General features: G+C 42.2%; 1 protein-coding gene across 1 annotated transcript in view; it reads left to right on the forward strand.

Annotated features, from left to right (window-relative positions):
- LOC107100516 (NACHT, LRR and PYD domains-containing protein 12-like) overlaps positions 1 to 17,895 on the forward strand; it is a 90,357-nt gene that overhangs the window by 46,307 nt on the left and 26,155 nt on the right. The window contains exons 7-8 of the mRNA XM_015399031.1: positions 4,268 to 6,029; positions 6,983 to 7,165. Coding sequence (XP_015254517.1) covers positions 4,268 to 6,029; positions 6,983 to 7,165 — 1,945 coding nt within the window. The remainder of the gene's footprint in view (positions 1 to 4,267; positions 6,030 to 6,982; positions 7,166 to 17,895) is intronic.

Below are 17,895 nucleotides of genomic sequence, written 5' to 3' on the forward strand. Positions count from 1 at the left end.
TACTGGCAAACACTCTGGCAGGGAAGTGTCAGCCTCCTCCTCCTTAAATAGGGCTCCTGATGAGCAGATGGGAAACAGGTGTCGAAGTCAGCTCATTTCCTCAGGAGAGATCTTGTGCGCCCTCTGGTGGAGAAAGTAGACAAGCCTCCAGATCCCAACACTATGATTGTGAAAGGTCGGTTGTTAAAGGGGAGATTGCCTTTAAGGGGGGGATTGTCACCTGTAATACCTGAAACCTGTCTATGATTGTGAAAGGTCGGTCGTTAAAGGGGGGGTTGTTCACCTGTCTGAAGAGCGGAGATACTCTGTTCCCCTGTGATGGGGTGGGGGTTGTGATGATACCTGGAAGGAATCAACTTAATAACTGAATTGTACGTTTTTGGAAGCCGGAATCTGAGTCCACCACCTCTGTTTCAAGTTGTTTTTTTTCTCTCTTAGCATAAATGGCTTCCTTCACACCCCTCTCAAACCACCTATTTTCTTTATCCAAAATGTGAACATTCTGGTCCTCAAAACAATTTCCTTTGTCCACAAGGTGTAGATGTATGTCCAGAGGAGGCCGCTCTTCTGTGTTGGCCCCTGCATCTGTGGAGAGGTTGTTTGGTTTCTCTAATATAGAGATCAGAGCATTACTCGCTGCATTGAACAGCATACACCACTCCGTTCATATTGAGTCTGGGGGTTTTATCTTTGGGATGCACTAGCCTCTGTTTAAGGGTTTTGTTTGGTTTGAAATGTACCGGGATTTTGTGTTTGGAGAAAAAATGGCATTGTGATGTTTTTGTGTTTAATTTTCTCACTGCTATATTCTGCTGTGTGTCTTTTGAATTTCCTTGCTGATTTGATAAACGCCCAGTTTGGGTATCCACAGGTTTGGAGAGCATCTTTGATGTGTTTCTGTTCTTTATACTTTCATTCTGTTTTAGGAGGGACATGTTCTGCCCAGTGTTGTAAGGATCTGATGACTGAAAGTTTGTGTTCCTGTCATGTTGAGGTCTAGCGTCTAACCCACATGCAGAAACACTCTTCAGACAGGGAAAAAGTTAAATGGTTTATTTACAATGTTTACAGAGAAATGTGAACGGGTTCTTGGCTCGGCAGGCTGGTCACGGGAGGGAAGCACTAGAGGAGGACAGATCTGTTAGAGTGGATCCAGGAAACTTGCAGTTCAACGGTGACTTGGATTAATACCTGCTCAGAGGGTATTCAGATCAGCAGGGGGGAAACCTTGTGGGTCCAGAGGCTGTCGGCAGGCTGAGGGCTAAGGACAGAGGCAGAGACTGAGGCGGAGGACAGACAGGCAGGTTCCAGGAAGTGATTGTTTTCTCCAGGTTTAGGCAGATCTCCAGATAAGTCCGGATCTTAGAGGCAGAAGAACACAGGGTCAGACTTGTTCACAAAAATCAGATAATAGATCAGAAAGGCTGGCTCAGGTTTTGCTGGTACCATTACTGGCAAAGACTCTGGCAGGGAGGTGTCATCGTCCTCCTCCTTATGAAGGGCTCATGATGAGCAGATGGAAAACATGTGTGTCGAAGTCAGCTCATGCCCTCAGGAGGAAGATCTCAGGCGCCCTCTGGTGGAGAAAGTTAGACAAGCCTCCAGATCCCAACAGTTCCAGTGGGTGGTGTGAGTCATGAAAAAAATACTGGTCTGTGTGAGTGAGTTTCCTATACACTTCAATGTTTAGGCTTCCATCTCCTTTCATGCTCAACAAACAGTCCAGAAACGGTAGTTTATTGTGCCATCCTTAAATGTTTGACTTTGTTGGCAAAGTCTTGGAAGTTTTCTATGTGATGTAGTGTGTTTCCCACCAAAGGGCCTAAGACATTAGTAAGCTGTTTAGTAATGTTGTATGATACTGAGTTAATGCTGCTGACAATGGGGGTCCATATAAGTATGGCATTTCCTCCCCTGGATATAATCTGAAATAGACTGTACTGTTAATTACCTTGTCTTTTTAAAGTTGTTTGAGAGTCTATTATTTTCTTTTTGTAGGCGTTGGTTGGATCTCTTTTCAAGGATTAATACGTGTTAGTGTCATTCAGTAGAGTAATAATTTTGTCCTGGTAGTCTGAGGTGTTGAGGACCACGGTAGATCTTTATTTGTCTGCTGGTAATATGGTGATGCGTTGGTCCTGGCTAAGGGATGTTATGGCTTTTCATTTCCTGTGAGGTTGGAAGGAGGTGGTTTGGCACTGGACATGGTAGTTGTTACCTTCGTTCTGAGTTGCTCTGCCTCTGTTTCAGCCAGGTTATTATTCCTGATGGCCGGTTCTGTGGCAGTGATCAGTTCCACCATGGGTACTTCTTGTGGAAAATTGGCAAAATTCAGGCCTTTACTCAGTACATCCATCTCTGGTTTTGTCAGAAGTCCGTTAGACAGGTTTTTAACCCACTTGTCCTGGACCTCGAAAGGCATTTCAAGGGAGGGCAAGCTAAATATGCAGCCGATCACAAAGCTGGGAGGGGAGAAAAAGTGTGTAATTAGAACTTCTGGATAAATTAGTGGAGAGCAAAGATCGATTGAAGAAGTGGATTGAATCTCCAAACTCCACTACTGCTGCTAGTTTGGTTGCAAGGATGGAAAACTGTCCACAGATCAAACAGGTAGCGCTCTGATGCAGGGATGGGTACTTTCTTCCATTTTTTCCCCAAATACTAAAAATCTAGATCAAACCAAGGAACGCTGGTGACGGAGGATGTGGGATTTCAGGGTTAGAGGCCAACGCTCTGATGGATATCAGTTCCTGCTTGGTTCCTCGTGACTCAATCAACTCTTCTCAACAGAAACATGTCCACCGTAGAAAGATTCCATTATACCATTGTTACGGCCCCTGGCCTTTTAGGACATGCAGGCTTTTCTTATGCAGGTTCAGCTCTGACAGATCTTCCTTGTTGGCTGCCTGAGGACTGCGGAGGAGCAGTGACATGATTGGACCAGCCTAAGATTGTCAAGCCAATCAGAATGTTGATGAGGCCCACCTGCACCTCATAAAAGGATCCTGGAAAGCTTTCAGTTTGGGGACAGCTTGTAGGAAGGTTTTGTTAAGCTGTTCCCCCACCTTTGTTTTCAATCTGTTTTAGGAAGATAGAACTGTTTGCCCTAGCTTGTATATATTTTCCTTAATCTGCTTTAGGTGGACTTGTTCAAGTTAGTAGCTTGTGTTTGGGAGGTTTGGTGCTCCCTTTGTCTTTTCTTTTGGGTTGTTTTGTGTTAAAACTTGGTCTGACTGGTTTGGGCAGTTTGTAATTTTATTTGCTCTTAACCATTCTTGAATTTGTTTGCCCATATCTTTTTTTGTGTTGTTTCAATTGGTTTAAGCTGTATTGTGTTTTGGGTCTGTTCAACCATCTTTTGTAATAAAAATTTTTTACCATCCCCCAAACTGCTCTGGACACACTATTGATGTTACCTCCCCAAGACCTCTAGACCTTGGGGGAGTAACAACCATTTATAGAGTTTAAGGAACTCATTATTCTACTTGAAATGTCATTTCATTTTTGTACCTGGTTTCAGGAATCATTTATTTCCAGTATTTAAGAACATGCCTAATATTTAATGTTTAATTTAATCGTGCTGTTGCTATAAAGAATAACACTTTTACGTTAAAAACACTGCATAATAGTTTATTTATTTTATTACCTTTATTGATACTAGACAATGCCAGTCATGGTGGTTAGAGGGTCCGGTGGAGCCTGTGTACGGCAGCCTCACTTCTGTCATCTAATATGAACTACAATGTAGTTTGCCACCATCAGCGTGTGAGTGTGTGCATGAATGCCCGAATAACTGAATGTAGTGTAAAGTCCTTTGGTCAAGTCCTCTGTCTTGAAAAAGCACTTTATAAGTACAGGCCATTTACCAATTTACAGATAAATAAAACTTTAATAAAACAGCACAAGCAGATCTGCAATAAGTTTATAGCAGGTTTGAATGACCTGATCATCTGGCTGTAAATCAGAAAAGCCCCAACATCTAATTTTGCTTAGGGCCCCATAGAGGATAGGCCGGCCCTGGTTAAGTGACAGTGGTGACATGGTTTTTGATATCAGGTATTTATTTGTTTGTCGCAAGCTTTAGAATTTCTTCATGATATAATCTTTTATTTTGACAGCTGCTCAAACTCTTTGTGCATAAGAAAATGGTTGGATACAGGAAATAGCTCTCGGCATTGAAACCTGTGTTAAAAAGAAACATTGTCAGAAATCATTCTTATTCTTTGTTTTTCTACATTCATTCTTGCATCTTTTTCTCTTTATTCAGAGGTTGTTGGTCAATGTCAACGTGACCTTAAAGCATTTCTGAAGAAGGAGTTTGAACGTGTCTCTGAAGGTGTTGCTAAAGCTGGAAAGGAAACATTTCTGGATGAGATCTACACAGAGCTCTACATCACAAAGGGAAAGACTACAGAGCTCAACGATGAACATGAGGTCAGAAGGATTGAAGCAGCATCCTGGAAACAAAACAGACCACGAGAAACAATCAGATCAGAAGAAATCTTCAAATCACCAGAAGGAAGGAATCAAATCAGAACCGTGATGACGATGGGCGTGGCTGGCATTGGGAAAACAGTCTTAACACAGAGGTTCACTCTGGACTGGGCTGAAGGCAGAACCAACCAGAAGATCCAGTTCATATTTCCATTCACCTTCAGACAGCTGAATGTTCTAAAGGAGGAAAAGTTCAGCTTGGTGGAACTGATTCATAAGCACTTTAAGCCAATCAGAGATGCAGGGATCCACAGCTTTGAAAACTTCCAGGTTCTGTTCATCTTAGATGGTCTGGATGAGAGTCGACTTTCTCTCCACCATGATGAGATCCTGACTGATGTTACAGAGTCCACCTCAGTGGATGTTCTGCTGACTAACCTCATCAGGGGGAAACTGCTTCCAAAGGCTCTCCTCTGGATAACCACAAGACCTGCTGCAGCCAATCAGATCCCTCCTGAGTGTGTTGGCATGGTGACAGAGGTCAGAGGGTTCACCGACCCACAGAAGGAGGACTACTTCAGGAAGAGGTTCAGAGATGAAGAGAAGGCAAGCAGGATTATCTCCCACATTAAAAGATTAAAAAGTCTCTTCATTATGTGTCACATTCCCATCTTCTGCTGGATCACTGCTGATGTTCTGGAGGGTTTATTGGAGACCAGAGACGGAGGAGAGCTGCCAAAGACCCTGACTGGGATGTACATCCGCTTCCTGAAGCTTCAGATCGAACGAAAAATGATCAAGTATGATGGAGGACAGAACACAGACTCCCCATGGACTCCAGAGAACATCAAGATTGTTCAGTCTCTGGGAAAACTGGCCTTTGAGCAGCTGCTGGAGGGAAACCTGATCTTCTATAAACCAGACCTGAAAAAGTGTGGCATCAACATCATAGATGCTTCAATGCACTCAGGACTGTTCACTGAGATCTTTAAAGAGGAGAGAGGAATGGAGGACACCTCAGTCTACTCCTTTGTTCATCTGAGCTTCCAGGAGTTTCTGGCTGCAGTCTACATGCTCCACTGCTTCACCAGCAGGAACACAGAGGTGGTGGAGAACTTCCTGGGAGAAAAATACAGAGAAACATCTCTGGAGGACTTCATGAAGAAAGTCATGGAGAAATCCCTCAAGAGTAAAAACGGCCACCTGGACTTGTTTGCTCGCTTCCTTCATGGCCTCTCTGTGGAGTCCAACCACAAACTCTTAGGCTTTCTACTGGGTCAGACGGAGACCAGTCCAGAAATCATCCAGAAAATCATCAACAACCTAAAGGAGATGAACACTGATGAAGATGTATCTCCTGATAGAAGCATCAACATCTTCCATTGTCGTCTGGAGATGCAGGACTTCTCAGTTTATCAGGAGATCCAACAGTTCCTGAAATCAGGGAAGAAGCTCTCAGAAATCCAGTGCTCAGCTCTGGCCTACATGCTGCAGATGTCAGAGCTTCTGGATGAGATAAACCTGGAGAAGTGCAACACATCAGCAGGAGGACGACGTAGACTGGTTCCAGCTGTGAGGAACTGCAGAAAGGCTCGGTGAGTCCAGATGTCTTCATGGGGTGATACTCATTCAGCTCTATTGTCCTCCTGGTTCTTCTTCATGGTTCAGTTCCCTCTGGACGTCTTTGCTCTTTAACTTCTTCCTTCATCCTTTGGACCATTTCAACCATCCAAACATCTCCTTCAGGACAGTTCTGCTTGAGCTTTTGCTGTTTAGATATTGGGATCAAATTTAAGATACTCTACTTTGGATCATTTTCCATCTTCCATTGAAATGAATAGAAAACCTTCAGATTGTAGAAAATCTGTGTTTTCTCTAAAGATCCAATCAGCCAGAGACCCATCAGAACCTTTAAACTCTCTTCACTCATTGGGCTGTTTGCCTAGAAATAACCTTTTTAGTCTCTTTGAATGTTTTTCATAAAATCAATGTTTAGCCTTGATGGAAACTTGGACCATTCAGATCAATCCCTGCATTGCTGCTGTTGTCATGGAGATGAGTTGTTTTGATCCAGAAGCATCTTTTCTTCCTGCCACAGATTTCCCTCTGAGTTAGTCAATTAGAACCAAAATGTGTTGAGTTGTCTGGTTTCAGAAAATGTAATTTCTGTAGGAGTCCTAGTTTCTGTCTGATCCTCCCAAAGCTCTGAGAACTCTGTTTCCAGAGTTTGGAACTATTTTTCTCATCAACACTTCATCTGCAGCCTTTGTTGAAGCTGTTAGATGTCCTCCATAAAGACCTGTAGAGACATGAGCTTTAACCCTTTAGACATTCCAGCCTCTAATTACTGGGAGAACCTTCACTGTTTTCATATGAAAAATGCTGCTTGACCCAAACGCTCTGTCTCCTCCCAGAGGTTTGGGCCTTGATATGGAGAGCAGATGTTCATCAGATGATGACATCACTGTTTGCTCATCATGTTTTAGTCTGTGTTTATTGTCCAGATTGTCTGATTTCATTACAACTGAATTTATTTCTCCTCTCACAGACTTGGTGGCTGTTCTCTCTATGAGGCTGAATGTGAAATTGTGGCCTTATCTCTGAAGTCCAACCTTCACCTTACTGAAGTGATAATCAATCAGATCTATGTGCAGGGAACCTTTAGAGACTCTAGAATGAAGCATCTGTGTGAGATACTGGAGAGTTCAATCTGCAAAGTGAAGAAACTGACGTGAGTTTTCTCTGTTTATTCAAACATCATCAACATCATCAAATATTGAACTTTATTTCCTGTTATTCAAACTTTTAAAATGTTTTCTTGTGATGTAAAAAATAAAATTTGTAGAATTAGTGAAATGATTTTTAGTAATGAAGATTTTTTTGTTTGATTTGGGAAAGATTCAGGCGTTAAGACGAGATAAGATGGCTTTATTTCTCATTTCTTATCCATATCTTTACATCTAGAATGGTGTTTGGTTCCGCTTGAGTAGAGAGAACCTGTCCTCTTTAATCTGACAGCTGTCAGAGAGGGTTGGAGCCATGTCTCTGTGAGCCAATGATGCTTCATCAGCAAACTCATCAGGAACCTTAGAGCTGATTCAGAGTTCCTCCATCTTGGTTCTGATGATCTGATATTACCCAATATTATCTGTGGTAAAGGAGACCTGTGTCCTCACTGCAGCAAACATCTGATCCTCCTCTCCAGCCTCTCCTCTGTGGCTGGTGTCCTTCCTCTGTTGGGATGACTGAATGTCAGCAGGCAGATGGACGGCCTTTAAAACAGAAGCCACAACTTTAGAGCTTAGATGTATGTATATGGATATTATATGTACATATATTATCTGTCTATCTGATGAGAGCAAACTAGCCAGAAGAAAGAAGTTGTGTATCAACTTTGCAATAAAATCTGTGTAATCCTTCATGTTTGCTTTATTACCCTGTGCTGCGTTCAGAGCTCACCAGTTATGATCTTGGAACAAGGTTGTAACAGCCACACACTGTTTTTTCTGTGTGGGCGGAGCTGTAGGAGAAACTGTATCTAATGGGGAATGCAGACTGAATATTACCTGTTCAACTTTTCACTATGCTTCTGTCTTTACAAGCAGTGAGTTTCAGGAAGCTGATTGACAGGTCTGGTATTTACCAGTCACCCTGAGCTGACCCAATCATAATAGTTGCTATGGGAACAAACTTCCAGCAGACTCCATGGCTTCTAGGGTTGTTTTATTGTGAGGTAATGAATTTTAAAAATTAACTGTAGATCACTTTGTGTGTATGATGATGGCGTTTCTAATAGAAATATGGGCTGATATTGATGTCATTATATTGAATTGTTGCACATTACAATGATCAGCATTAAGATTTAATGAATCTCAAAGTAGCAGTTAGAGAGCAACACTTCATCCTAACTATGTCAAACTAAACTCAACAGGCTTTTTATTTTCAGACGGTTTCTTTGGTGAGTCTCTGATGTCAGTCAATCAGTTGTTGGTTGGCAGTAACAGTTGTCCCTGAGGTTTGTTGACACAGTCTCTCTAGGACGGCCTGACTGTGCTGTTGCCATGGTGATTTAGATACAGGGTAACCTTTGCTTCTTTGGCATCATTAAAAGTAGACAGGGTGTCTGCCTCATGGACTAAAACTGGTAGTTGGTTCCACAGGAGAGTAGCTTGATAACTAAAAGATCTGCCTCCCATTCTACATTTAGAAATTCTAGGAACCACTAGCAAACCTGCAGTTTGAGAGCAAAGTGCTCTGTTAGGAACATAAGGAACAATCAGATCTGTGATATAAGATGGAGCTTGGCCATTTAATTCCTTTATATGTGAGAAGGAGGATTTGAAATTCTATTCTGGATTTAACAGGAAGCCAATAAAGAGAAGCTGGGATAGGAGAGATATGATCTCTCTTTTTAATTTTCTTCAGAACTCTGGTTTGCAGCAGCATTTTGGATCAGCTGAAGGCTTTTAACTACAGTGTGTGGACTTCCTGATAGTAAAGAATTACAATAGTCCAGCCTTGAAGTAACAAATGCATGGACTAGTTTCTCAGCATCACCTCTGGAACGGATATTTCTAATTTTTGCAATATTCTGCAGATGAGAGAAGGACATTCTGGAAACCTCTTTGAAATGAGATTTAAATGACAGGTCCTGATCAAAAATAACACCAAGATTTTTTACTTTATTATCTGAAATCAGTTTAATCCCATCCAAATGAAGTGACTGACTAATCAGCTTCTTTTTCAGAGACTCTGGTCCAAAGNTAATCCCATCCAAATGAAGTGACTGACTAATCAGCTTCTTTTTCAGAGACTCTGGTCCAAAGACTATAACTTCTGTTTTGTCTGCATTCAGGAGCAGAAAGTAAAGAGTCATCCAAGTTTTTATGTCTTCAGACATGCCTGTAATCTATGTAATGGATTAGCTTGATCTGGATTTATAGATAGATATAGCTGAGCATCATCAGCACAACAGTGGAAGTTAATCCCATGCTGTCTAATAATTCTACTGATTGGGAGCATATATATAGCAAAGAGAATTGGTCCTAGCACTGATCCCTGTGGTACTCCACAGGCAACCTTGGTGCATGAGGAAGATTTGTCATTTAAGTGAACAAACTGAAATCTCCATATTCTCAATGAAGGTATCATTAAATAAGTTATCATTCTGGGAGATTTAGGTAAAAGTGCTTTTTATTCTTTCCAGAATGAGCAGGAAACAAGGCAGGTATCTGTTCAGACATAAAGTAATGTAACCCGGATAGTAAAACATATATTTTTAAGATTATAAATAGCAAGAATAGGTTCCTTTATTATATCCTTTTATTTTAGTTAATTTAAAGTTCAAATCAAGTTATTATAAATATGTTTGCATTGTTTAAAATAAATTATTTTTATTTTGTGAGGAATTGCCAGTTAATGTTGTATTTTCCTACAGCAGTCTTTGACGGTAGCACGAGTGTGAAGGGAACAAAAGAGAACAGCAGAAGGAGAGAGTTTGGTTGAGTGTTAAAGGAGATAGGAGAGGAGGAGTATGGCAGGCCATTTTAAAATTTATTAGAAGCTCTATTGTTCTATTTTTTGATGTCTAGAATAGATTGTTCATTGTAGAAACTCTATTCCTACCAGCCAGAAATGTCCATATAGATATCCTAAATTACATGTTTGCTAGCTAAAATTACATTTCAGGCTGCCAAAAATATAATTGTATTAGTAAGAATAAACGTTCAAATCTTTATAAATTCGAAGTGGCCCTTATGACATTTATTAGCTTAACATTAAAAATACCAGAGATACAGTAATTATCGTCAGCCTCCAATCCCCCCAACAGTACTTCACAACTCATGAATCACTTTTCAGATGGAAATGCCCAATTAGCGCTGTGGCTGGAGAAACATTCCACCCCCTTCATTTTCGGTTTCAACTAAAGTCTGTTTAGTTGAAACCGAGAAACTGTTTTACCTGAAAGCAGGGGAAAAAACATCATATTTGTAATTAAATATAACCAGGTTTACGTCATCAGTGTCGCCAACACCGCAATGATTTCAGCTAAGCCACCAGCACAGCGATCAGACAATAACTGATCTGTACAATCAAAAATAGCTGCATGACCTGGAACGCTGTAGAAAGCAAGATTATTTATACAATCATGACCATTTATACAATAATGACCATTATTTATTTGGGGGGAAATATAACTCAAGAGATCTCTCCTCTCTCTCTCCTCCGCTGCAGACAAGCAGACAGCATCGTGAGACTGCAGTTAAGTTGGCAAAATATGCACAGATTCAGCTTTTCCGGATTAATAACTTGTCTGAGGATGATTTATTCTACAAAACAGACACCTCCCCGCAATTATCACATTTATTGGATTCAAAAATAACACCTTTCTGAGGAACTTCCAAAAACCTAAATGACAAATGGCACCTCTATTCTATTATTAGAATAAGTATGAAATGAGCAATGACTACACTATAGATCATTGCAGTGCCTCCAAGCTTGTAGGATACACAGATAACCTGTTCTGGATCATACTACAACTCTTACTTTGGGAAGATAGGCCAAACTGTACAGTCATGGCCAAAAGAATTGAGAGTGACACAAATATTATATTTTCACATAATCTGCTGCCCTCTGATTGAATGAATTAACGTAGCAAGGCAGTATTTGCAGTGTTGAGCCGTCTTCTTTAGGACCTCTGCAATTCTCCCTGGCATGCTCTCAATCCACTTCCGGACCAAATCCTGACTGAGAGCTGTCCATTCTTGCAAAATCAATACTTGAATTTTTCAGAATACCTAGGTTTTCATTTGTCCACCCATCTCTTGACGATTTACTGCAAGTTTTCAATGGGATTAAGATTAGGGGAGTTTCTAGGCCATGGACCCAAAATCTCTATGTTTTGTTCCCAGAGCCAGTTAGATATCACCTTTGCTTAATGGCAAGGTGCTCCATCATGCTGGAAAAGACATTGTTCATCACCAAACTGCTCTTGGACAGTTGGGAGAAGTTGCACTCGGAGGACATTCTGGTACCATTCTTTATTCATGGCTGTGTTTTTAGGTCAGACTGTGAGAGAGCCCACTCCCTTGGCTGAGAAGCAACCCCACACATGAAAGGTTTCAGGATGCTTTACAGTTGGCATGAGACAAGACTAGTGGGAGCGCTTACGTCGTCTTCTCCGAACAAGCTGTTTTCCAGATGTCCCAAACAATCCGAAAGGGGATTCATCAGAGAAAATGACTTTACCCCAGTCCTCAGAAGTCCATTCCCTGTACCTTTTGCAGAATATCACTTAGTCCCTTATGTTTTTCCTGGAGAGAAGTGGCTTCTTTACGCCCTCCTTGAGACCAGGCCTTGCTCCAAGAGTCTCTGCCTCACAGTACGTGCAGATGCACTCACACCTACCTTCTTCCATTCCTGAGCAAGCTCTGCACTGCTGGTAGTCCGATCCCGCAGCTGAAACACTTTTAAGAGCCGTCATGGCACTTGCTGGTCTTTCTTGGGTGCCCTGAAGCCTTCTTGGCAACAATGGAACCTCTCTCCTTGAAGTTCTTGATGATGCGATGGATTGTTGACTGAGGTGCAATCTTTCTAGCTGCGATTCTCTTTCCAGTTAGGCCATTTTTGTGCAGTGCAATGATGACTGCACATGTTTCTTTAGAGATAACCATGGATCACAGAAGAGAAACAATGATGCCAAGCACCAGCCTTTTTATGTGTCCAGTGGTGTCATTCTTACTTAATCATGACAGATTGACCTCCAGCCCTGTCCTCATCACCACCCACACCTGTGTCAATGGAGCAATCAATGAAACGATGTTACCTGATCCTTTTAAGGCCGGGCTGCAGTGACATTGAAATGTGTTTTGGGGGATAAAGTTAATTTTCTAGGCAAATATTGACTTTGCAATTAATTGCTTTTACGCTGATCACTCTTTAGAACATTCTGGAGTATATGTGAATTGCCGTTATAAAAACTGAAGCAGTAGACTTTGTAAATATTGACATTTGAATCATTCTCAAAACTTTTGGCCATGACTGTATTTTTGGAAATTTTTTCTTTGCTATTTAAGCATATAATAGCCAATAATTACACTATAGATCATTGTAGTGCCCCCAAACCTACATAACCTCATCCAGAATCAGAATCAGAAATACTTTAATAATGCCAGAGGGAAATTACTTTTGTTACACGCTCCAGATATATATATATATATATATATATGATACACACATCCAACAACACAAGATGATAAAAATAAAATAAAAAAGAGATAAAATATGTACACATATAGCTCTTCTTTATATATATCTATGTATGTAGTATATGCATATGTAAAAAACTAAATCCAAGTAAAGTGAAAATCCAAGTAAAGTGTTAATTCAAGTAAAGTGATACGTGGCGTGCAAAAATAGTGCATAAATGTCAATTATGGGGGGGGGGGGGGGGTGACAAAATCACTTGAGGGAGGCGTTATAGAGCTTGATGACCACAGGCAGGAATGATTTCCTGTGGCGCTCTGTGGTGCATCTGGTTCACACTACAACTGTAACTTTGGGAAAATGTGCTAAACTCTATTTTTTTTTTAGATTTGTCATTGTTATAAGCATATACAAGGCAATAATTACATAGGACTTAGACAGATTTATTTTGTCATTTTGTATACACAAGTGTAAACAAAAAGAAATTTCGGTTAGAATAGCTCTAGAGAATTTCATATTTTAAAGCGCGGCCTTGAAAACAGTAATAAATACATAAAAAATATATAAACATATGACTGTATATTTACAGTTCCAACATTTGTTTTTTTCTTACTTTGGGAAAATTGGCCAAACTGTATTTCTGGAGATGTTTTCATTGTTACTATAAGCATAGAATAATTTTTCCCTACCTTCAGCATTTTTTATCTGCTCTAATTAAAAAACTATAACACCTAGACACATCTAACCTGGACTAGATTATTCTAAACTAATGTAGAATAATTAAAACCAGGTTTGGGATTTGTTAAACATTTATCTGATTTGTGAAACTGCAATAAAAGATCTTAACCATCATACAGATCATGGTATTGCTGATAGATCCAAAGGTTGTAAGAGGTGATTTTCAGAAAGGCTTACTTGATATAAATGTTGATTATTTTTAGTATTAGTAGTATATATAATATTAGTGTAACATTCCTATTTTTATAAATATTTTTTAATTAAAACATTAAATTTACAACAACAGGATATAATGGTATTGCTGGTAGTGAGCAGTGATTGTTTCTTTAGTAAAAAAATATAGCAGTAAGCAGTAGTAGTTGCAGCAGTATTGTAGTCTTATTTTGATCAATCTTATGCTTCATTGAAACTACAAGAAAAGGACAAACTTATTTTACAGCCTTAAAGATCCACAGTGTGTGAGAAATGATTAACAGAAAACATTTATAATATAAGCAGTATTAGGCGTGTGGTGGTATAATATGCTTCTATGTATTGTTCTTAATGCAAAAAATTGTCATGATTTTACTTAAAGTTCAGACCCAAATGCTGAAGACCAAACAGGGAGACCAGGAGAAAAGGTTGAACAGGTTTTATTGAAGAGATAATGCAGAGAGGAGTGTTGCTCTGAACACTGCACAACCGGAACTGAAAAGTGAGAGGAAGACACAGCGATTAGTTCAGGCTCAGTGGGAAATTTTATTGGTGAACTTGGAGAAGAGGATCTGGTTGCTGACTCACGTTTCCAGAGAAGTTATTGAATCTTTGACTCCAGTCTGTATGCTGTTGTTCCAGTGTTTGTCTGATTCGGTGGAGGGCGGAACAGGGTTTACACAGAGTGTGGTTGTTTGTAGGTAAACAGAGAAGCTGACTACCACTCAGATTTCCTGTGGTACCTGAACGGGTCGTAGTGGAGATGAAACCCTTTCTCAGTGTGAAGCTCAAACGATCTCTTGGGGAAAGTGGGTCCAAACCTCCTGTTTGTAACCCCAACTCCGCTTGAAGCTCTGTTGATCCTTCTAGGGAGAGAAAGTCTGAAAAATCCGGTTTGCAGGATGACTTCCTGCCAAGAGGCAAAGACAAAAACAATGTTAAAACTCAGGTTGACAAGAACTCAGTTTGACTCAGCAAAACTCAGCTTGGCTAGAGTACCCAAAACTGGCAAACACTCTGGCCTTGAGGTAGTGGCAGTCAGCAGCTTAACACTCCGTTAACGAGGAAACCATCAGCAGGTGTGTGAGGAGGCGGACCAGAACCAGGTGCCTCCAGGTGGAGGAAGGGAGACAAACACAGAAACACAAACAAACAGACAGGAGTCCTGACAGTACCCCCCCTCAATGACCGCCACCCGGTGGTCCAGAGGAACCAGACGGCTGAGACAGGCAGAAGTCCCTAATGAGGGAGGGGTCTTGGATGTACGATCCTGGGACCCAAGAGCAATCCTTGGGACGGTAACCCTCCCAATCGACCAAATATCTCCATCCGTGCCCACGGGGACAAGCATCAACGATGCGTTTAACCGTGTAGGCGGGGTGGCCATCAATGTTCAAACGGGGTGGGGGCTCAGTGAGTGGGCACAAAGGACTAGACGAGACTGGCTTTACCTGGGAGACATGGAATGTAGGGTAAATACGAAGGGAGGATGGAAGACGGACTGCAGACTCTCCAATTGTTTTCTCCACTTCATAGGGTCCGATGAATTTGGGTGACAGTTTGCGAGACATCGCCTTGAGGGGGATGTCACAGGTGGAGAGCCAGACCTTCTGGCCCGGGCGATAGGATGGGGCAACCCTCCTCCTGTGATTTGCCCACCTCTGATTCTGCTCGGAGGTCCTTCCCAGGGCCGTCCTGGCCCGGTTCCAGAAGGTCCGGCAGTGGTACGGCGATTTCTGCCTCTTCAGACGGGAAAAGGGGTGGCTGGTAACCAATGGATGCCTCAAATGGAGATAGACCTGTGGTGGCGGAGACATTGGAATTATGTGCATACTCATGGAAGGAGTTGACTCCAGTTAGTGGAATCTGATTCTGTGAGGCATTTGAGACTGGCTTCCAACTCTTGATTCATACGCTCTACTTGTCCATTGGATTGGGGGTGGTAACGGTAAGTGAGAGAGACCTTGGCCTCAAGAGCCGAACAAAAACTTCTCCATACCTGGGATGAACTGCGGGCCGCAGTCAGACAGAATGTCCAGAGGTATTCCATGAAGCAGAAAAACATGTTTAACAAGAAGCTGGTCTGTTTGCAGAGTTGTGGGGAGTTTTCTCAGAGAGACTAGATGACAGGCCTTGGAAAAACGATCAATGATGGTGAGGATGGTTGTCATACCTTAAGAGGTGGGGAGACCTGTGATGAAGTCGATGGCGATGTGAGACCAGGGTCGCTTGGGAATGGGTAACGGTTGTCGCAGTCCGGAAGGAGGTTGATAAGAGGGTTTGTTCGAGAGCAGGTCGGGCAGGCCAAAACAAACTTCTTGACTTCCTTTAGCAAGGAGGGCCACCAAAAGCGCAGACTGATGCGGGCAACCGTTCGACTGATCCCTGGATAGGCAGAAAACTTTGAAGAATGAATCCAATTGATTACACGAGCTTGGATGGAAGAAGGTACATAGATTCTGTTAGGTGGCCTGGTTCCAGGATCAGGTTCAGTCTGTTGGGCCTGTTTGACGAGATCCTCAATCTCCCAGGTTACTGCAGCAACAGAGCAGCTAGGAGGCAGGATGGGAGCAGCCGACTCCTCAGATTCGTCCGTGGAAAACTGCCTAGAAAAGGCGTCCGGTAGGACTTTCCGAGAGCCAGGACGAAAAGAGATTGAGAGGTTAAACCAGGAGAGAAAAACAACCACCATCGAGATTGGCGGGGGTTGAGTCTTTTTGCTGATTGGATATAGGAGAGATTTTTGTGGTCTGTCCAAACCTGAAGCGGGTGTACAGCACCCTCTAGCCAGTGTCTCCATTCCTCCAGAGCCAACTTTATGGCTAAAAGTTCACAATCTCCAACTTCGTAATTTCTCTCAGCAGGAGTGAGTCTGCGAGAGAAAAAGGCACAGCGGTGTAATTTGTTGTCGGTACCGGAAACGTGGAAGAGAAAAACTCCAATTCCAGAATCCGAGGTGTCTACCTCCACCACAAACTGTCTGGAGAGATCTGGCTGAGTGAGAACAGGAGCATTGGCAAAAAGATTTTTGAGACGAGAAAAGGCTGATTCTGCCCTCAGAGGACCAAACAAAGGGAACTTTGGAAGAGGTCAGGGCTGTCGGAGGAAGAGCAGTTTCGCTGTAGTTGCGGATAAACCTGCGGTAGAAATTGACAATACCTAGGAAACGTTGGTGCTGCTTGCGAGTCTCTGGTGTAGGCCAGTCCAAAACAGCCTTAATTTTTACCTGTCCGCCCTCAAGGATAAATCCAAGGAAGAAAACAGATGGTCTGTGGAATTCACATTTTTCCGCTTTAACGAATAGTTTGTTCTCCAGCAGACGTTGAAGGACCTGGCAGACATAGATCTTGAGTTTAGAAAGGTTTTTGGAAAAAATGAGGATGTCATCAATATAAACAAAAACAAAAATGTTCAAAAAATTTCTCAGAACATCGTTGACCATGGCCTGAAAGTAAGCGGGAGCGTTAGTTAAACCAAAAGGCATTACCAGGTACTCAAAATGTCCAATGGGAGTTTTGAAGGCCGTTCTCCATTCGTCTCCCTGCCTTATGCGGAGTAGGTGGTATGCGTTTCTGAGGTCCAGTTTAGTGAAGACTGTGGCTCCTTAGATGGGTTCAAAAGCTGAGGACAAAAGGGGCAAAGGGTATTTATTTTGTCTGTGATTTGATTCAAACCTCTGTAGTCTATACAGGGCCGAAGGGATCCATCCTTCTTCCCCACAAAGAAGAACCACGCTCCAAGGGGTGAAGATGAGGGACGGATTATGCCGGTAGCTAAAGACTCCTTAATGTACTTCTCCAATGCCTCCCTCTCAGGCTTGGAAATGTTGAATAGGCGACTGGCGGGCAGAGGTTGGTCCAATTTATTGTGGGATTATGAGCCTGGAGCCATTTGAATCCCAAGGTTAAATCAGAGTTAGCTGTGGGGAAAACAAAGAAAGAGATGTTTTTGATGTGGTTACCAGAAACGGTTAGTTGTAGAGGGATAGTCTGGTGGGTTATCTGAGGCAGATCTCTGCCATCCAAGGCAAAAACACGAAGAAGGTTCTGTAGAGGAATAAGCTCTATTCCCATCTGTTGAGCAAAAGCAGAGTCAATTAGATTCTGTTCACAGCCAGGATCTATCAGGGCCAATAGAGAGCTGGATCTATTGTTCAAAACACAAAACCAAAAGTCAGAGTCCAAAAAACAAAACAACCCACCCAGGGACCCTGCCTCAACTCCGCGGGGCCGGAGGTGAGGAAGGGTCTCTCGAGGCCGGCCGTGGGGCCGGAGGCAAGGCAGAGTGCCGCGGGGCCAGTGGCTAGGCAGGGTCTCTGGGGGCTGG

The sequence above is a fragment of the Cyprinodon variegatus genome, unplaced genomic scaffold (assembly GCF_000732505.1).
Source record: "Cyprinodon variegatus isolate N-32 unplaced genomic scaffold, C_variegatus-1.0 Scaffold981, whole genome shotgun sequence".
Classification (NCBI taxonomy): Eukaryota; Metazoa; Chordata; class Actinopteri; order Cyprinodontiformes; family Cyprinodontidae; genus Cyprinodon; species Cyprinodon variegatus.